At 47.3% G+C, this 18,358-nt stretch overlaps 1 protein-coding gene across 3 annotated transcripts in view; it reads left to right on the forward strand.

Annotated features, from left to right (window-relative positions):
- The window catches only part of Myo1e (myosin IE), a 188,605-nt gene extending 173,013 nt beyond the window's left edge, over nucleotides 1-15,592 (forward strand). For all 3 annotated transcript variants that reach the window (XM_050125645.1, XM_050125638.1, XM_050125653.1), the window contains exons 26-28: nucleotides 2,836-3,034; nucleotides 12,200-12,369; nucleotides 14,597-15,592. In XM_050125645.1, the coding sequence (XP_049981602.1) occupies nucleotides 2,836-3,034; nucleotides 12,200-12,369; nucleotides 14,597-14,673 (446 nt within the window). In that variant the 3' untranslated portion in view covers nucleotides 14,674-15,592. The remainder of the gene's footprint in view (nucleotides 1-2,835; nucleotides 3,035-12,199; nucleotides 12,370-14,596) is intronic.
- The last annotated feature ends 2,766 nt before the right edge of the window (nucleotides 15,593-18,358 follow it).

Raw genomic sequence — 18,358 nt, forward strand, 5'->3', positions numbered from 1 at the left:
TCATTTTAGGATAGGTCTGAACAGGTTATCTTGGGGCCGTATTCGAGCCAAGTCATAGCAGACAAGAGGATCCTATTTGCCTCAGAGCACAAGATAAGTAATTCCAAGCAATTCCTTAATCTTCTTCTCTGGGATCTCAGGCTTGTACTCTAAGCGTGAACTCTGCCCAGCAGTGAGAAGTGAGCTCTCCTAGCCTTTGGAGTCTCTGCCTCACCTTAGCCCAGATGTCTTTCTTCCTTTTCTTCTTTACCCCTTGAGGAGCATCCAAGCTCAGAGGAACCCAGGAGAAGCAGGGTTTACACATGCTGTCTTCCTGTTTAGTGCTGGCCTCCTGCCAGGACTACCTGGCTGCTTCTTTGCCTCCGCCCACAGTGCACCTGACCTTGAACATAGCCTCAACCTCTAAATAACAGTTTCCTCATCAGTCAAGTGAGGAACTAACCCAAGTCCATTAAAGCAATACTTCTCAAAAGGTCTATAAAAGTGATGACCAGAACTTTCCATTTCTCAGGTTTGTTTTATTTACTGGAGGCGGGTATTGGGGCGGTGTGGCGGTGTGTGCAGGTCCATGTGCTTGTTGGTGGTATGTCTGCAGGTGAAAATGGGAAGGGGTGCATATACATGTTGCACCTATACATGTAGAGGCCAGAGGTCAAATTCAAATATTGGTTCTTGGGAACCATGCATAACCTTACTGTCCTGATACTCACTCTATAGACCAGGCTGGCCTCGGACTCACAGAGATCCACCTGCCTCTGCCTCCCGAGTGTGGGATTAAAGGCATGCACCACCACCACCTGGCCATACAGAGTCTCTTGCTAGAGCCTGAGGTTTGCCAATTAGGCTGGACTGGGTGCCTACCCGGCTACAGGGATTCTCCTGTCTCCATTTCCCCAGTGCTGGGATTACAAACATGAACCACGAACCCTGGCTTTGTCTGGGTGGGTGCTAGGGATTGAACTCAGATCCTCATGCTTGCAGGGCAGCTGAACTCTCTCCTCAACCCTCAGTTCCTTTGGATCTTAAAATGTTTCCCAGCCACCAACCCTGGCTTTGTCTGGGTGGGTGCTGGGGATTGAACTCAGATCCTCATGCTTGCAAGGCAGCTGAACTCTCTTCTCAGCCCTCAGTTCCTTTGGATCTTCAAACGTTAAACAGCTCACCACAAACCATACTTTTGTAAAATGTAATAAAAATGAATTCGTAGAACAATGAAATCTGAAAAGCACGTATAATACAAGCCAAATTTTATTATTAATTTCAACAGGCATGAAATATATCTGCTGAGTGGGTGTTCTTGGTCTGTGATCTCAGTGTGGACAAAAGAATCTCTGGCGACATGGGGACACACCCCTACTCTTCTGTGCCCTCGGAAACACCCCACTCTACCACACTCCTTTCCTCTCCTTAGCGCTCTTGGCAGCGAGTGGGGCCTCAGTGTCCTCCCCAATCCCAGATGCTGTGGGGAGCCCTTCAAATCCTTATTCACTGGGTCAGATGAGGAGAAAGTCTTATTTGTCTCAAGCATCTAGTTTCCACCCAGCCTGGAGCTTGTGGGAGGAAATGGCAAGAGAGCGGCTGGATGAAAAGCCATACTTCTAAATTCTCTGCCCCAGAACACTGCCATTCAGAATAGGGACTTGCTCCATTGTTGCTGGGGAGGGGAAAGCTCACTTGTACCTTTAGAAGGGTGCCAAGATAACAGAGAAATGAAGAGCAGAGATGGAAGAAGGCATGTAAACGTTGGACCAGTCTCCTTGCCCTTTAATGGTGAAGCTGACCTTCTGAGCAATTACAATCCTTGCTCAAGACCAATGTGGTTTTCAGAGCCAGAATTGAATCCCTGAGCCCTGGCCACTCCACTGCTACTAGAGAATGCTGCAGTTTTCTGGCCTGCACAACTGAAGTGGGCCTCAAAGAAAATGATTCTCCATTCTGTCTGATGTGTCAGCAGGAAGAGAGGGGGGGGCTACTTCACACCTGGCAGGGAGTAATGATGACCCATGATCGAGGGCCTACCCCACCATGCATCCATGACTCACTGACAAATGCAGACTTTTGGGATCTTAACTCGAAATCACTGTTTGGTACACAGAACTTTCTTTGTCGACTTGATCTAGCTAGATAGATGGCTGCATTTCCCTTGCCTGCGTGAAGGGTTTCCCGTACGTCACACAGCAGTCAAGGACAAGGACACCTGAGACTCACTCCTTGAAAATGAATGCCCAACTATTTAATCCACTGCCCTCCTGAGTCATGACCTCATGGACTCAAAAATGCCCTGCCAACTGGCTGCAAATTCAGCTTGCTCTGACTGTGGACTTGAACCCAGATACCTAGAAATTCTGCTGCCACACTCAAGCTCAGCTGAGACATTCCTAGGCAGGTGACATTGGTGCTATCAGGTTGTAGTCCCCAAATACAATCTGATTTGTCAGTTAAACCTCAATAAAGCTGGGAGGAAAATAGTCTATTAACTTCCTTACAATATATTACTGGGGACTGGAGAGATGGCTCAGAGGTCAAGAGCACTGGCTGCTCTCCCAGAGATCCTGAGTTCAATTCCCAGCCACCACATGGTGGCTCACAACCATCTATAGAGGGTTCTGATGCCCTATTCTGGCATGAAGTCATACATACAGATAGAGCACCCGTATACATAAAAAAAATAAATAAATCTTAAACAATGTATCACTGGTAGTAATATTTTCAGATGGGGAAACTGAGAAGCAGAGTAGCTAAATCACTTGCCTTCAGCTAGTTAATGGAATAAGAAGGAAGGACCTTTCGGCAAAGCTTCAGAAACTGACGTTGTTTCTTCTTTTTCCTCTCTAGGATGCCATCAAAATGGAGTCATCAGAAACCAGTTTGTGCCTCCTCATGCTTCTGGAAACCAGAGGTCCAATCAGAAAAGCCTGTACACCTCTATGGCCCGCCCACCCCTGCCACGGCAACAGTCCACAGGCTCAGACCGATTGTCACAGACTCCAGAGAGCCTGGATTTCCTCAAAGTCCCAGACCAGGGTGCTGCTGGGTAAGATTTCCCATGGCTTGTGGGAAAGTCAGCGAACTCTGCTTCACCAATCCTGCAGAGGGTTCAGGGTCCTGTGGGCATCAATACTGATTCTGAAGTTCAGTTTTCTACCGAAGTCCTATAATCTCGGACCCATGACAGGGGGCCAAGTTAATAGCAGCATAGCCCATTTCATCCCCTGGGAAGGGGCTTTCCTTGGAAATATCAAGCCACGTGTACTCAGTCACAAGAATCTGCTAACGAGTGATCTTTGTTTTCATCTGCTGTAGTTGAGGGGTGACAGTTGTCTGTTTTCTTAGTTGTATCTGTGCCTGCAGTGGCATAAATGTAACAATTCATGGTTTCAGCAACATTTAGAATAGGATATCAAGGTCCCGGTAGAAATGGCTCAGCAGTTAAGAACACTTACTGTCTTTGCGGAGGACCTGGGTTCTGTTCCAAATACACACAAACACGTCAGTGTAAGACTGTTGTAAGACAAAACATTTCCTGGGGAGATGGAGCACACATGTCTACTCACCCCCAGACAGGGAACCCATGGCAGACCAAAGTATGCACACCACCGAAGTCCAACTTGATGAAGCCATGAGTTTTTGGAGCTCAATCTGTAGACTAAGCTGGTGACAAACTCAGAGATCCACCTGCCTCTGCCTCCTGAGTGCTCCCTAGCACGTCTTAACTTATCCCTTCGTTTGGGCTACAGACAGGAGGCCATTAATAGAGTGCATGCTACCTTCTTTTATGTAAACAGCTGTGTCCCACAGGTTCTCATGACCCAGTTGAATTGACTGGTTCAGCTTCCAGCTGTGGTTCTCAAACCCTATTGTTAACCAGAATTGCCTGAAGGGCTTGCCTCCCCCTCCTCTCTCTTAAAATTTGACTGCGGCAGTGAACGTGTGTGTGTGTGTGTGTGTGTGTGTGTGTGTGTGTGTGTGTGTGTGTGTGTAGCGCACATGTGTGGGCTTCAGGTGGCATTCACTTTCTTACCCCATTATTATTTGAGATGCAGTCTCTCGCTGAGCCTATAGCTCACCGATTGTCTAGTCAGCCTCGGCAATCCTTCAGTCTCCACCTCCCCAGAGCTGGAATTACACGCACTGCCACAGCCAACTTTTGGCATGGGTGTTGGTTATCTGAACCCAGCTCCACATGCTCATGTCATAAGCCAAGTACCAACTGAGATGTTCTCCCAGGTACATTTCTACCAAGTTCCCAGACAGTGTGGTGCCATTCACCAAACGTGGTGCACAGAAATCCAAAGGGCAGCTGGTGTCCAATTGATAAGGTGCACAGAATGGTGGGCTGGGAAGGTACTGTTATGGTAGTGGGCTTTTCACTTGATTCAGATGCTATTCATATGCCCGAGCATCACTAAAACAGCCCCGAGACTGTTCCTGGGCCCCATTTTGTGTTCTAAAGTAGGCAGGGAATTATAAGCAGCCACCCTCCAAGTCTCCTCACTCTGTCTGCTGGCTTCCTATTTGCTTTGGTTTTGGCAAGCAGCACCATCTTTTCAGCCTGCCTTGCAAGTTGCAGACTTGCATATGGGCCAGCCGGGAGCATCTGTCAGCCAAAAGTAGGCGATGTAGGAACGCTGGGTCTTCACCAAGGCTGCTCCCTTCCAGCCCTGTTGAAGTCTTATCACACCCTCCCCTGCCTCCAGGCCTCTGTATACACATGCTGCGTCTTAGAGACTGGCTGGGAGGAAGGAAGCTTCACCACTGTCCAACAGGCGATGTGATTTTCCTGCCTGACACATGTATACTCTGCCCTTAGCACACTGAGTTCGACAGCCACAAGAATCCTAGCCCGGCTTCTCATTACACACCTAGACATGCTTTGCAGACAGTCCCTAAAACATAGGAATTTAGCTGAATGTGGTGGCTCCTGCCTTTAATTCCAGCACTTAGGAGGATGGGGCAAAGGATTGCTATAGTTTGAGTTCCAGGCCAACTTCAGCTAATGACCAGGACCTGTCTCTAAAGAAAGAAAAACACAGGAGGCAGGAAAGGGGAATGGTATGGGGAGAGATGGTTCAGTGGTTAAGAACACCAACTGCATTCACAGATGACCTGTGTTCAGTTCCCAGCACTCACACCCCCCTTAGCTCTTCTAGGGTGATTAGATGCCCTCTTCTGGCTTCCAGGGCACTGTATTTAGGTGGCGTACATACATAAGACACACATGCAAACAAGGAGATAGAAATTAGGAACCTAGCATTTATTTTCTACAACACAAACTTTGAAAATTCATTTTCTAATGTGGCAGAGAACTTGGCTGTGGCATTTCAGGAGGCTCATGGTTACCTAAATTTAACAGTTTCTCTTTGCCAAAAGACAAGCTGTGCTGGAGCCGAAGAGAACCCCAAACTTGTTCTTTCTCCACAAGGATGAGGATTCTAATTGAGATCAAAGTGCCAAAGGCTTGCCTTGAATTTACCAGCCTAGACCTGGACCACCACAGTCTCCTCTCTGGTCCTCCACATCCTGGGCTTCTCTTCCCTTTGCCTCCCCGGCCCCTCAGGGTTCTTTTTCTGCACAGACGCATTCTGCACAATCTTCACTTCTTTGGGAGCTTGTACCACGGCTGATATCAACTGGTGTCATTAGCCCTCAAGCTTGTCCAGGGAAGCATTTGTTAATTGCCGCTTAGCCAGTCGGTTTGGGAGAGAGCAAGAAGTTCACTAAATTAGTTATCATTCCAACAAAGTCTGTTGTCTGTCTGTCTGTCTTTTCCTCCTTTTGTTGTTTTCCTTTTTCTGTAGTGTTGGGGATGGAACCCAGGCCGCTACACATGCTAAACAAATGCTTTACCCCTGAGCGTCATCCTCAGCCCCTCAAGCTTCTCCACCTTTGTTCTGTAGCATTCCTGCACATGAGTGCCACCACGGTTGTCATCGTTCCTCAGGAAGCCAGCCTGGTCTACAGAGTGAGGTCCAGGCCAGTCAGAGCTACACAGTGAGACCCGGTCTCAAAAGATCTGCCCTGATTCTCAAGAGAAGAAGGCAGACTCTGCAACAATCACAGAGCCTTTCTGCACCTTCACCCTGATTCCTAGCGACTCTTGACCTGGCTGCATGTGCTGGGCAGCTTTTCCTGTGGTCACCGTAATGTCTGTTGTTGTTTTTAATCCCGTGTTCTGTTTCGTGAGAGAATGGCTACAGGAGCTTCCAAAGATGCTCCTGAGGTTAAGCAAACTAGAAGTCCGGGAAACAGAATAGTGGGGCAGGTGCTGGGTGGCAGGGCTTCCCGCCACGCAGGAAAGGAGAGATCACTAGGAAGCTGTACGTGCTGCCTGGGAGTCCCCTGTCAGGCAGCATTCTCCTAAAGAGTCATATTTTCAAAAGGCTTAAAATGTCCAGTAAGCGTCCAATAGCAATATTCTCAACCTACAGTCTACAGGAGCAGCCGGAACCTGGCTCAAGCTGACTCCAGGTCTTAGGAATTCCTGGCACCCGCTCTCATACTTCCAGTAACGTCTATGGTTTCAGCCTTTGGAGCAGAACGTGGTTTCTAAAGCCAATATAATAAGACTCTATTCTTTTTCTTCTTGGAAATCCAAGGCCCACATTTCACATCTGCAGAACAAAAGCAGTGATATTCAAAAGCTAAATCCCCAGCCCTCCCTAGCAAACCCACCTTGGAAATGGTGGGAGCGGCTCAGAAAGTTCACGGAAAGTGGCCTAGCGCAGTTGGAAGGATGGAACGGGAGTCTGGTTCATACGTTCCTTTTGTTTTCAACCATCAAACATACTGAGCCATGCTTGTCGGGCAGCTCGTGCCTGCCACTTAGCTTGTGTGCCTTGGTGTTTTCATGTGTATAGTGGGAAGAATAAGATGCCAATAACTGAGAACTGGTGAGATGACTCGACTGGTCAGGGTATTTGTCACCAAGCTGGGGACCTGTGTTTGGTCCCTAGGACCCACATGGTAGGAGAGAATAGACCCCCCCTGAAATATGTCCTCTGACCTCCACTCACAAGCCCTGGCAAGCATTACACACACCCTGGCAAATTAATTGATTAATTAAACTTTAAAAATGGATAATAAATGAAAAGCCCCCCCCTTCTGGGTTTTCTTAAAGATTATAGGATTAAATATATAACAAAGCACAATGCAGCTTGAGCTGGGGGAGCTGTTTTTCTGTGGTTCTAGGAATCAAGCCCAGAAACTCACACATTCTAAGCAAGATCTCGACCACATTCTTTTGTATTTGTTCCTATGGAGTTAGGCAAGGAACACTCCCTAGTACACTGTGGACTGACACTGTGCTCTGTACAGTTATGGTACAGAGCAGAGCCAGGGCACACTGGTACAAGGATGCTGCAGCTGTCATTAGGCACTGCATTCAATCTGGACAACTTAAAGTCACAAATTCCTTCCTGCTCTGTATCCCATGTGCTTCATAGAGCAGCTATATTCTGGTCATCACACTCACATCCTGTGGACCATTCACAGAACAACTTCATCTCTGATCATCATCACACGCACATCCTATGGACCATTCACAGAACAGCTTCATCTCTGATCATCATCACACCCACATCCTATGGACCATTCACAGAACAGCTTCATCTTTGATCATCACACCCACATCTTAATAGACCAGGATAGGGACATCGACTAGTCCTCAGTTTGGAGATGTTTGATGCCAGTTAGCTTTTTGTTTCTCAGTTGCATCCCCCAGCAGTCTATGAGGCCCTGAATGTCAACTGGCATTGATCTCAGTTCCTGCACTGTGGTCTTCGCCAGTCACTAATGTAGGATTCACCTTGCAGGGTAATTTCTCAGCATGCAACTCAGATGTGCTGTGCATATTTCCTTAGGAAAAATGAATTGCATTCTGGGTTATAGTGTGATTATACTTGAGTAAAATGCGCTGCTTAAAAAAATAATAAAAGAGAAAGAGAGAGAGAGAGAGAGAGAGAGAGAAGTTAAGTCAATTCTTCATACATTCATAGAGCTAAGGGACAAAAGCCACAAAGCGATGTATGCAAATTGCCTGAACTGAAGGAGCCCATCAAGTCACAACAGGAAAGCTAGTTCCTTTGTAAAAATAATTACATATGGGACTAGTGAGGTGGGTTAGCTATTAAGAACTCTTGCTATTCTTCCTGAGGACCTGAGTTCTGTTCTCAGCACTCACCTGGCAGCTCACAACCATCTGTAATTCCATTTCCAGAGAATCCAGTGCCCTCTCCGCTTTCAGGGGCATCAAGCTCACACATGGTACACAGACATACATGCATACAAAGCACCCATATACATAAAATTCATTTTTTTAATTAAATATAGAGCAGCAGCAAGATGACTCTGCGGATAAATGTGCTTGCTACCGAGCCTGCTGACCTGACTCCAGTCCCCTGGATCCCCTTGGTAGAATAAGAAAACCATCTCCAGCAAACTGCCCTCTGACCTCCACAAATGCTATGGTGTGCATCCCCTCAACACATACAATAAATAATGTAAAACTTTTTAATTAAGAAAAGTACATTGAATCAGATATTAGATTTGTTTGGTAGTTTTATAGCTGTATACTAACATGCGTCTGCAGAGATACAGACAGGCCCATAGACAAAGTAAGACTTTGACTATTGCGATATCAGCAGGGATAGAAACTCTATTGTTAAACTGAGATTCTCACTTCAGTCAGTCCCCATTTTCCCAGTGGAGGGCCTGCCTTTGTAATGTGGAATGGGCCAGGAGGTGGGAGGGGACAGTAATTAGAAATACAAACAACGTAAAGTAGCAGAGGGACCAAAATCACCCAAACCTTGTACAAACAGTTCAGAACAAGTGAAGAGAAAGTCTGCTGTTTGTTTTATTTGATTTCTGAGACCTGACCCGTGTCAGTCTGACCTTGAGCTCCTGGTGATTTTCCTGCTCAGCCTCAAGGTGCTAGAATTACAGGTGTATGCAGTCAAGCTTCACTCCAGAAAGCATTTTAACTTTTATCTTATTTCATGTGTATAGTTGTTTTGCCTGGAGGTGTGTCTATGCACAATATGTATGCCTTGAACCCTCAAAAGCCAGAAGAGAGTGTCAGATCCCCAAGGACTAGAGTCGCAGACAGTTGTGAGTCACCCTGTGGGTGCTGGGAACCAAACCAGGGTTCTCTGCAAGAACAGCAAGTGCTGTTCCATCTCATCAACCGCAGGGAAACGTTTTTCACATCAGGATGAATCCAGTTGTTATTGGAAGGGTCCCCTGAGCAGCAGCATGTGGGTGAGCAACGAGACCAAACAAAAATGCCTAGATTGCAACAATTGCTGGTTCCTAGGGGATGTGGCTTAGGTTTTGTCAACTTGGCACAAGCTAGGTTTACCTGGGAAGACGGACCTCCACTGAGGAATTGCCTCCTTCAGATTTACCTGTGAGCAAGTCTGTGGAGCATCTTCTTGTTTAGTGATGGATGAACTACCCCTAGGTCCTGGGTTATATACGAAAGCGAATGAACACACTAGTAAGCAGTATTCTTCCGTGGTCTGGGCTTCAGTCCCTGAGAGTTGTGATGAACTGTAACCAGGACACGGAAGCCAAGAATCCCCAAGTTGCTTTGGTCAGTGTTTCATGGCAGCAGTAGGAAGCGAGCTAAGATGTGGTAAATACACAAGACGTGGTAAATACACATACCGTGGCCTTTTGTTGGCCAGGCCTCCAGCATGGCTACACGGAAGGGGCTGGCTTAGCAGTCACACGGAGTTACGGTGTTTCCACTTCACACCAGTAACAGACTTCCATAACCTCCAGAGCAGGGGCCGAAAAACGGTTCTGAAGGGACAAAGCTTGCATATTTCTTTCCTTTGCTAATTTAATTGTTAAGTTTGTAAGATTTAATTTTTAATGACCGTGTTTCACAAGTATTTGACACAATTCCTGGAAGTTTAAGCCATCAGCCCTGGTGGGGACCGAGCCAGCTCTGCTCAGGGGCCCTTCTGTACTGAGCTGGCAGTCACCCTGGCTGGGAGTGGCCAGCTCCTGGTACCTAAAAGACCTCATTAATCAGTTTCTGGCAGTGTGTTGAAAGCCATTAGTTCTCCATATTAATTACGCAGCATTGCCACCTAGTGACACCAAAAAAACTGGCTGCGTTTCCCAGGCTGCTGGGGCTTCTTCTAAGCTAGCCTGGGTAAGGGCTGTTGTGACTGGCTGGGCTCTGTGCAGCTTCCAGGTCCCCAGTCCACCCAACCCTAGAGATAGAGGGCTCTTCATCAGCTGAGGCTTCCCTGTTCCTTAGCTGCACTCTGAACTCAAGTACAGGCGCTGTCTCAAAACAGTAATGAACAACAAGAAGAAGACCGTGTAGTGGTTCCAGATGCCCATGTACATCGATGGTCTCGTCTTCCCACTCTCTCCCTCCCTCGGGATCCTCCCACGGGAGAGTGTGCTACACCCCAGTATTCTTGGACACTCCTTCCCCACCAGGCTTCACCGCTCAGCCCTAAGGACAGTAGCACCCCCCCCCCCACACACACACACACTTTTGGATGTAGGAGACTGAATTTCCTTGTACAAGTCTCTGGGGGTGGGGTTTGTGAACCCAGGTATGTGGGCATCTGTGCACATATCCCCACCATGCCCTGTGAACTTCCAGGCAGTAGACTTCTTCTCTCCTTCCTGAGGTGCTTGATGTCCACCCCACCCCGCCCCCATTTCTTGTTGCTGGGAGAGCAGATGATTAGTCCTGGCTAAGGGTTCTTCCTAGCCAGATGCTGACACATGCCCAATATATATAGGCGTTTAATCAAAAACTTGCTTGCTAGCCAGGAGTAAGCACTTCTCAGACAAGGGAGAGGTCCAATGGATGCTGGGTGTGAGGTGATGTCATCGTAAAGATCCCTGAGTTAGTCTGTCATGAGACAGAAGTGTGTGGTGGCCTGGATGAAGAGCTGGAGCTATCCTGGGGTCTGCTGCTTTCCACAGGCCTGGGGACAGAGACAAGGTTCATGTGGTGCCTACCCCATCCCCTTCCCGCCTGATGCAGCTAGCTCATGCCATCTAGGGCACATCTGTCTGTCATCCCAGGAGCTCAGCAAGCACAAGGCTGTGGTCTCTTGAAAGCATGGATCAAAAATGGAATGACGAGTCTTTCTATAAGGCTGTCCCCTTTGTTCTCTATTCTTATAGGTTTGAGTAGATATGGCTAGGCCTAAGAGACAGCCCTTCCCACCTTGATACTTACCTCAGAACCCTCCCTTTCTGGTTACATGTATCTGTTAGTGTCTGTGTAGGTATGTGCACATGTGGTTACATGTATCTGTTAGTGTCTGTATAGGTATGCCCACATGTGGTTACATGTATCTGTTAGTGTCTGTGTAGGTATGCCCACATGTGGTTACATGTATCTGTTAGTGTCTGTATAGGTATGCCCACATGTGGTTACATGTATCTGTTAGTGTCTGTATAGGTATGCCCACATGTGGTTACATGTATCTGTTAGTGTCTGTATAGGTATGCCCACATGTGGTTACATGTATCTGTTAGTGTCTGTGTAGGTATGTGCACATTGTGGTGCATGTGTGGAGGTCAGAGGACAGTTTTTGAGAGTCACCTCTTTCCTTCCACCATGTGGGGCTCAGGAATCACAGTCAGGTCGCCAGGCTTGGCAGCAAGTGCCTTTTTCCCATGGAGCCATCCCACTGCTCTCCCATCCCCAAGACCCTTCCGGAAGAGTGCATAACCTAAGTTCCCTTTGCCAGCTTTGCTTTGGGTTGGCCGTAAGCTAAGTGGGGAAAACGTTTCCTCACTTTCCCTGTCCTTTCTAAACGTGCTCTTTCTAAACATACGAAATAACTGTTCCAGATGCAAGTTTAAAGAGCTCGCTCCTAGGACTGGGATTGTAGCTCAGTTAGCGGAATGCTGCTTAGCATGAATGAGGCCATGAAGATGTGACAGTGTGCGTCCCCGTCCCTGATCCCAGGCCTTGGATTGTGGGTAGTGAGTTTGAGGAGTCTAAGATGCATGAGATTGTGTCTCAGAAAAGCTCACTCATAGGAACAAGTTGGAATCATGCACCTTAGAAACCCTGTGAACGGCAAACTGGGGCAACATTGTATAAAGGCTGGCAAGATGGCTCAGGGGGAAAGAAGCTTGCTGCAGCCACCAAAAAACACTGCTGCTTCTTCGAGGTGTCCCTGTCTCACGTGGTCCTGCTCTTTCTCCACAGAGTCCGAAGACAAACAACCAGCAGGCCTCCCCCAGCAGGGGGCAGACCGAAACCCCAACCTAAGCCCAAGCCTCAGGTGCCACAGTGCAAGGCATTGTACGCCTATGACGCTCAGGACACAGACGAACTCAGCTTCAATGCCAATGACGTTATTGATATTATTAAAGAAGGTAAGTGTGCGGCTGGCCGTAAGAGCCTCCCAAGGAACACGCAGGGAATTATTCATGGGCTCACTTATCAGAATTGTGTAGACCGGTGTTTCCTCAAGCTGTAGGTCATGACCCCTTCAGGGGTCGAATGACCCTTTCACAGAGGTTGCATGTCAGGTATCCTGTGTATCAGATGTTTACATTACAATTCAAAACAGTAGCACGATTACAGTTATGAAGTAGCAACGAAAATAATGATATGGTTGGGGGTCACCACAGCATGAGGAACTGTATTAAAGGGTTGTGGCATTAGGAAGGGTGAGAACCACTGGTGTAGACAGAGGTAATCCAGGCCTCAAACTATATGATCAAAGCCTTTTCCAATGTCAGGGATTGAATCCAAGGCCTTGTGTATGCTAGGCAAGCAAGCACTCTGCCCCTGGGCTGTGCTCTCTCGGTCCTCCTTGAACTTTTTAGTTTAGTATGGAGTGTCACTAACTTATCTAGGCTGGTCTTGAACTCACTCTAGCCCAGGCGCAAGTTCAGACTCATGATCCTCCAGCCTCAGCCTCCCCGGTAATTGGGTTTGCAGGCCTGGGCTGTTAGGTCCATTGAGACTTTTTTTTTTTCTAATGCCCTTTTTAAGGAAGGATGGGTTGTATACAAGTGTGTATTGATAACATCATATCAACATACACACACACATATACACACGCACACATCTATGATGTGCTACACCGAGTGTTCACACTTAGTTGGAGGATAGTTCCCAGACACATCCACATCAGTTCAGGTCGAGTTTTTCCACTAAATAAGTAAGCACAAACTTAATTTTCAGAACCTTGTGAGTTTTGTCCCTGTGGTGAGAATGGAGATGCCCACACGCCCACGCTGGGGAAATGAGTACCCGACATAGTTCCTGTAAATATCCTCTCTCCGAGGAAATAAATGGAGACATTGGGCAGCAATTATCCCAATTCTTCACTCCTGACTTCAAAATAATTACTTTAGGTTTGTTCTTCATTCCACCAAACCAAGATAAAAATCCAAATAAATATTTACGTGTATTTTAAAAAAGAAAAATGTCCTAGAAATATGACAGAGTTTTGTTCCTAGTCATATGGAAAGAATCTCCCAAAATTGTAGAAATCTGAGAAGCTAGAAAATTATAGGTGTTGGCAAGGACATAGCTTAGTCGGTGAGTGTCTTCTAGCTCAAGGGCTTGAATTTGATTTCCTGCACTGCTGCAATCAAGATGTGTTAGCACCTGCCTGAGATCCCAGAACTCTGGAGGTGGAGGCAGTGGGGACCAGAAGTTCAAGGTCATCCGCTATGACGTAGGAAGTTTGAGGCCAGCCTGGGCTACGGGAGATGTTGATAAACTACTGAAATATGAAACATCATAAAGAGCTAAGCTGATGAGCAGGAGTGAGGATGGGAAGGAGTTCACAGGGCGGAGGCAGAACCAGTTCTCCCGGAACAGACTGTGAGGTGGGGTTGGGAGGGGTGAGAGCAGCAGAAAGAGACGGGATGGCAGCGCCTGAGTCGCCTGAGTCGTCCTGCACCAGGCTGACCCTAGGCGGACGGGTGCTACATTTCCATGTCTGCTTTTGTTGTCGTTTGGTTTTCTTCCTTCCTTCCTTCCTTCCTTCCTTCCTTCCTTCCTTCCTTCCTTCCTTCCTTCCTTCCTTCTTTTTTTTTTTTTTTTTTTTTTTTTTTTCCCCCCCCCCCCCCCCCGAGGCAGAGTTGCAGAGTTTCTCTGTGTAACCCTGACTGTCCCGGAACTCACTCTGTAGACCAGGCTGGCCTCAAACTCGGTGATCCACCTGCCTGCCTCTGCCTCCAGAGTGCTGGGATTAAAGGCGTGCACCACCCCTGCCTGGTTCCCTCTCTGTTTTTAGATTTTTTTTTTTTTCTTTTTTAGACAGGGTCTCTTCTAGCCAAAGCTGGCCTTAAACTTCTGATCTTCCTACTTCTGCTTTCATAGTGCTGGGTTTACAAGCGTGGGCCACCATGCTGGTTCATACGGTGCAGGGAATGGAACCCCAAGGCTTGATGAATAGTAGGCAAAGGACTATGTATCTCTCAACTGAGCTATATCCTCAGCCCTGGGGCAGCTCACTCTGTACAAGAAACTTTCACAATGAAATAAAACACAGAAGCAAGAAACTGTGAATAGAACCAAGTCACTTGAGCCCACGGGAGCAGGGGTGTGGCCCACACTCACCTGATCCATTTGCCTCCACAGATCCTTCCGGCTGGTGGACGGGTAGACTGCGAGGCAAGCAGGGCCTGTTTCCCAACAACTATGTCACCAAGATCTGAGGTGCCCAGAGACTGAAGTGCGGGCAGAAGAGCTCTAAGCGTGGACTGGGGAGGGGACTTCCTGGGGTCTCCCCTTCTGATCCACAGTGAGCTAGCACCTTCCCCATGGAAGACACAGACAAAGTTGGATGAGGAACAAGGAGTGTCACTCCATAAATAACCCTAAAAGGTAGCCTAATCCCCAGGAGTGCAAAAACAACCACCCACTAAGATTTATTTATTTGTATTTAAATCTGGTGAGAGTAGCAGGGGCCGCTTGCTGGCTGGGGCGGGCGGGGACCCAGGGGACAGCAGGTGGCCACTCTTGACAAGTGCCTTTGGTTGAAGAGCACATTTTATTCCTTCCTCTTCCACACCTGATACAATTCCTCCCTGCCAACCCTCCTTCAGGGAGGACCTGCCCTCTGGAGGCTGGACTTGGTGTGAACAGGCACTCACGTGTCAATGCCAAGGACAGGCCTTTCCTCAGAGCCTGGGGGAGCCAGGCCCACTCAGACTGCTGGTGGGGAAGGAGCTGGATGCTAGGCTGTTGGTCTTGCTTTCTCTTGGTCTTTGGTTATAATGTGGCTGGCCCATGTTGGTTTTATGTTTAACGCTGTGCTTATAATAAGAAAGATCTCCTCCCCCCAAGCTGTACATTTATAAAAAGTGATCATATACTGTATATAGAAAAATCTAGAAGCACGTATGAATGCAGCAGGTAGTATTCCACTGTAACCATTCATGAAGGTAGGTTTTATTACAGGACTCGCACCAGGTACTTACAGATGTGCCCTCTCCTCTTCGCCTACAGAAGCAGTCACTGCATTCCTGCACAGCCCCGCAGACCCCTCCCCCTTACCTTTTCCCTGTAGGTAATTCTCCTGTGACCCTTCTGCCACCCTCCCCTACCTCCTAAATAAACATAAAGGAGTCAGTGAAATGCCTTGTTCTTTCATGACATTTATTGTGGGTTATAATCCCTACCACCCCTAAAAAAGATGGTACAGTCAAACCAACTATTGTTTCTCCAGTTTCCATGGTTGTAACAAATACCCCGGATGAGCAGCTTGTGGGCAGGAGAACTTAATCTCAGTTTATGGTATAAGAGGTCTCTGTTCATGCTCCCTACTCTTGAAGTCTAAGGAGAATCAGACGATTAAAGAGAGGGCTGGAGAGACAGCTCAGCAGTTAAAAACACTTCCAGAATGCCGGACTGTGGTGGCACACACCTTTAATCCCAGCACTCAGGAGGCAGAGGCAGGTAAATCTCTGTGAGTTAGAGGCCAACCAGGTCTGAAAAGTGAGTTCCAGGATAGCCAGATGTTGGAGGAGGCCCGCTTGTTGGTTCCCAGCTGCTCAGCAGCTCAGACCCAAAACAATCACATAGAAACTGTATTATTTAAATCACTGCTTGGCCCATTAGTTCTAGCTTCTTATTGACTAGTTCTTACATATTAATTTAACCCATCTCCATTAATCTGTGCATCACCACAGGGTCGTGGCCTACCAGCAAAGTTTCAGCACATCTGTCTCCAGCAGCAGCTCCAAGGCTTCTCTCTGACTCTGCCTCCTTTCTCCCAGCATTCAGTTTAGTTTTCCCCCACCTAGCTCTGTCCCCCTATAGCTCTGCTGTAGACCCAAAGCAGTTCCTTTATTAACCAATGATTTTCACAGCAGAGGGGAATCCCACATCAGTCAGAGAAACTGTGGGGGTGGGGGAGGGAGAGAGAGAGAGAGAGTCTTGTTCAGTTCTTAGCACACCCATGGTGGCTCACAACCATCTGTGACTCCAGACCCTGGGGATCTGACACCCCCTTCTGGCCTCCACAGGCACAAGGCATACAAATGATTTACAGCTATACATGCAGACAAAACATCCATCACATTTAATAATAACTTTCAAATGATTAAAGAAGAAGAGGCAACTCCATAAACTCAGTGGGGTGATGAATGAATGCCTGTAATCCCAGCAATTGGGAAGTACAGGTCGGAGGATCAGAAGTTCAAGTTTATTCTCCACTACACAGACAGCCTGGGACATGTGAAATCCTGTCTACAAACAGAACGCCCAAGGAAAACCCAAAGGAGGCTTCAGAAACGACCACCTCTGTGCCAGAGACTGCACTGAGTGTTGGCTTGATCCATCACAACCCTGTGGGGCAGTTCCAGCCTCATCCACATGGGTACCATCTGCACCGCAGCAGTCAGGCAGCTAACTGGAAAGCATACCCAGGCCACCACCTGTGAGGAGTGCTCCCCTATTCTTTCCTGAAGACATCCCATCCTCTAATTTTAGGATGTCGGGGTTTATCATAGCATAGTTTTTATTCTTACTAGTTACTTAACATGTATAACTATAACTTTAGCTTTGGGTGCTGACGGTGTGGCGTGAGACTCTTCAGAGTGCTTCATGACACCCTAGAAACTCCCAAGTCAGGGCATTTAACATGTAGGGGAGAAATATAACAATGTGTGATGGCTGGTTTTGCTTGTCAGTTTGACTACATTGAGAATTAACTAAAACCCAAGTGGCTTGGTACACCTGTGTGGGTTTTTTTTTTTTTTTTTTAAATTAAATCATTTGAAGTGAGAAGACCTACCTTTAATCTAGGCCACATCTGCTGGCAGCCTATATAAAGGACATGGAAGAAGAAAGTGTTCTGTCTCTCTCTGCCTGCTTGCCCTCAGTCTTCGGTGGCAAGCCCATTCCTTCACTGGCACTAGAGCCTACTTCTTTGAGACTCTGGCATATACCGAAGACCAGCTGAGGCATCCAGCCTCATAGACTGAGGCAAAGGATTCTTTGCCTTTGTGTTGGCAAACAGTCAATGTTGGACTAGCTGGACCACAGCCTGTAAACCATGTTAATAAATCACACGTATGCACATGTGTGCACATGCACACACCACACACACACACACACACACACACTCCATCAGTTCTGGTCCTCTCGAGAACCCTGACTAATACATAAGGACATTATTAACCATCTTTGGCATATACTCACAAATGTCCTCTCATGACATCCAAGATTCCTCTAACTTCCACATGTGGATACATGTGCATACATAATCCATGGCAGCCGGGGTTGTCCTCTGGTATGAACACGAATACATGTGCACATGTGTATACACAATCTGTCAACTATTGGTGGAAGCTGAGCTCAAGCATCCCTGTGAAGTCATGGACTTTCAGTGCTGGTAAAACTCTGTTCCTTGGTCTCACTTCCTTACTGTACATTCTGAAGAAAGCTGGTCCAACGCTGCCATGGGAACAAGCTTTACTAACTCAACAAGGACTATTTATAAAACTGTGTAATAGGATTCAAGCCATAAAGATGTTCAATTCCACAAAATGCTTGAGACTTACAGACATCCTCATCAGGCAACCCTGACCTGTTTGAAGAAGGGGAAGCCCATCATTACTGGAAACAGGTCTTCCTCTTGGGCCTCCTATATTCAGCACAGCAAATCACAGTAGACTAGACAGTGGTTTCTACTGTCAAGTAGAGGGCAGCTTTCAAGCTGTGTGGTGGTGGTGCATGCCTTTAATCCCAACACATGGGAGGCAGAGGTGATGTAGGATTCCCCTCTGTATGCTGTGAATACCATTGGTGAATAAAGAAACTGCCTTGGCCTGTTAATAGGGCAGAACTTAGGTAGCAGAGGCAGGGGAGGTGGGGGGAAAACTAAACTGAATGCTG

Source organism: Alexandromys fortis, unplaced genomic scaffold (assembly GCF_014885135.2).
Source record: "Alexandromys fortis isolate MF-2015 unplaced genomic scaffold, M_Fortis_MF-2015_v1.1 scaffold_22, whole genome shotgun sequence".
Classification (NCBI taxonomy): domain Eukaryota; kingdom Metazoa; phylum Chordata; class Mammalia; order Rodentia; family Cricetidae; genus Alexandromys; species Alexandromys fortis.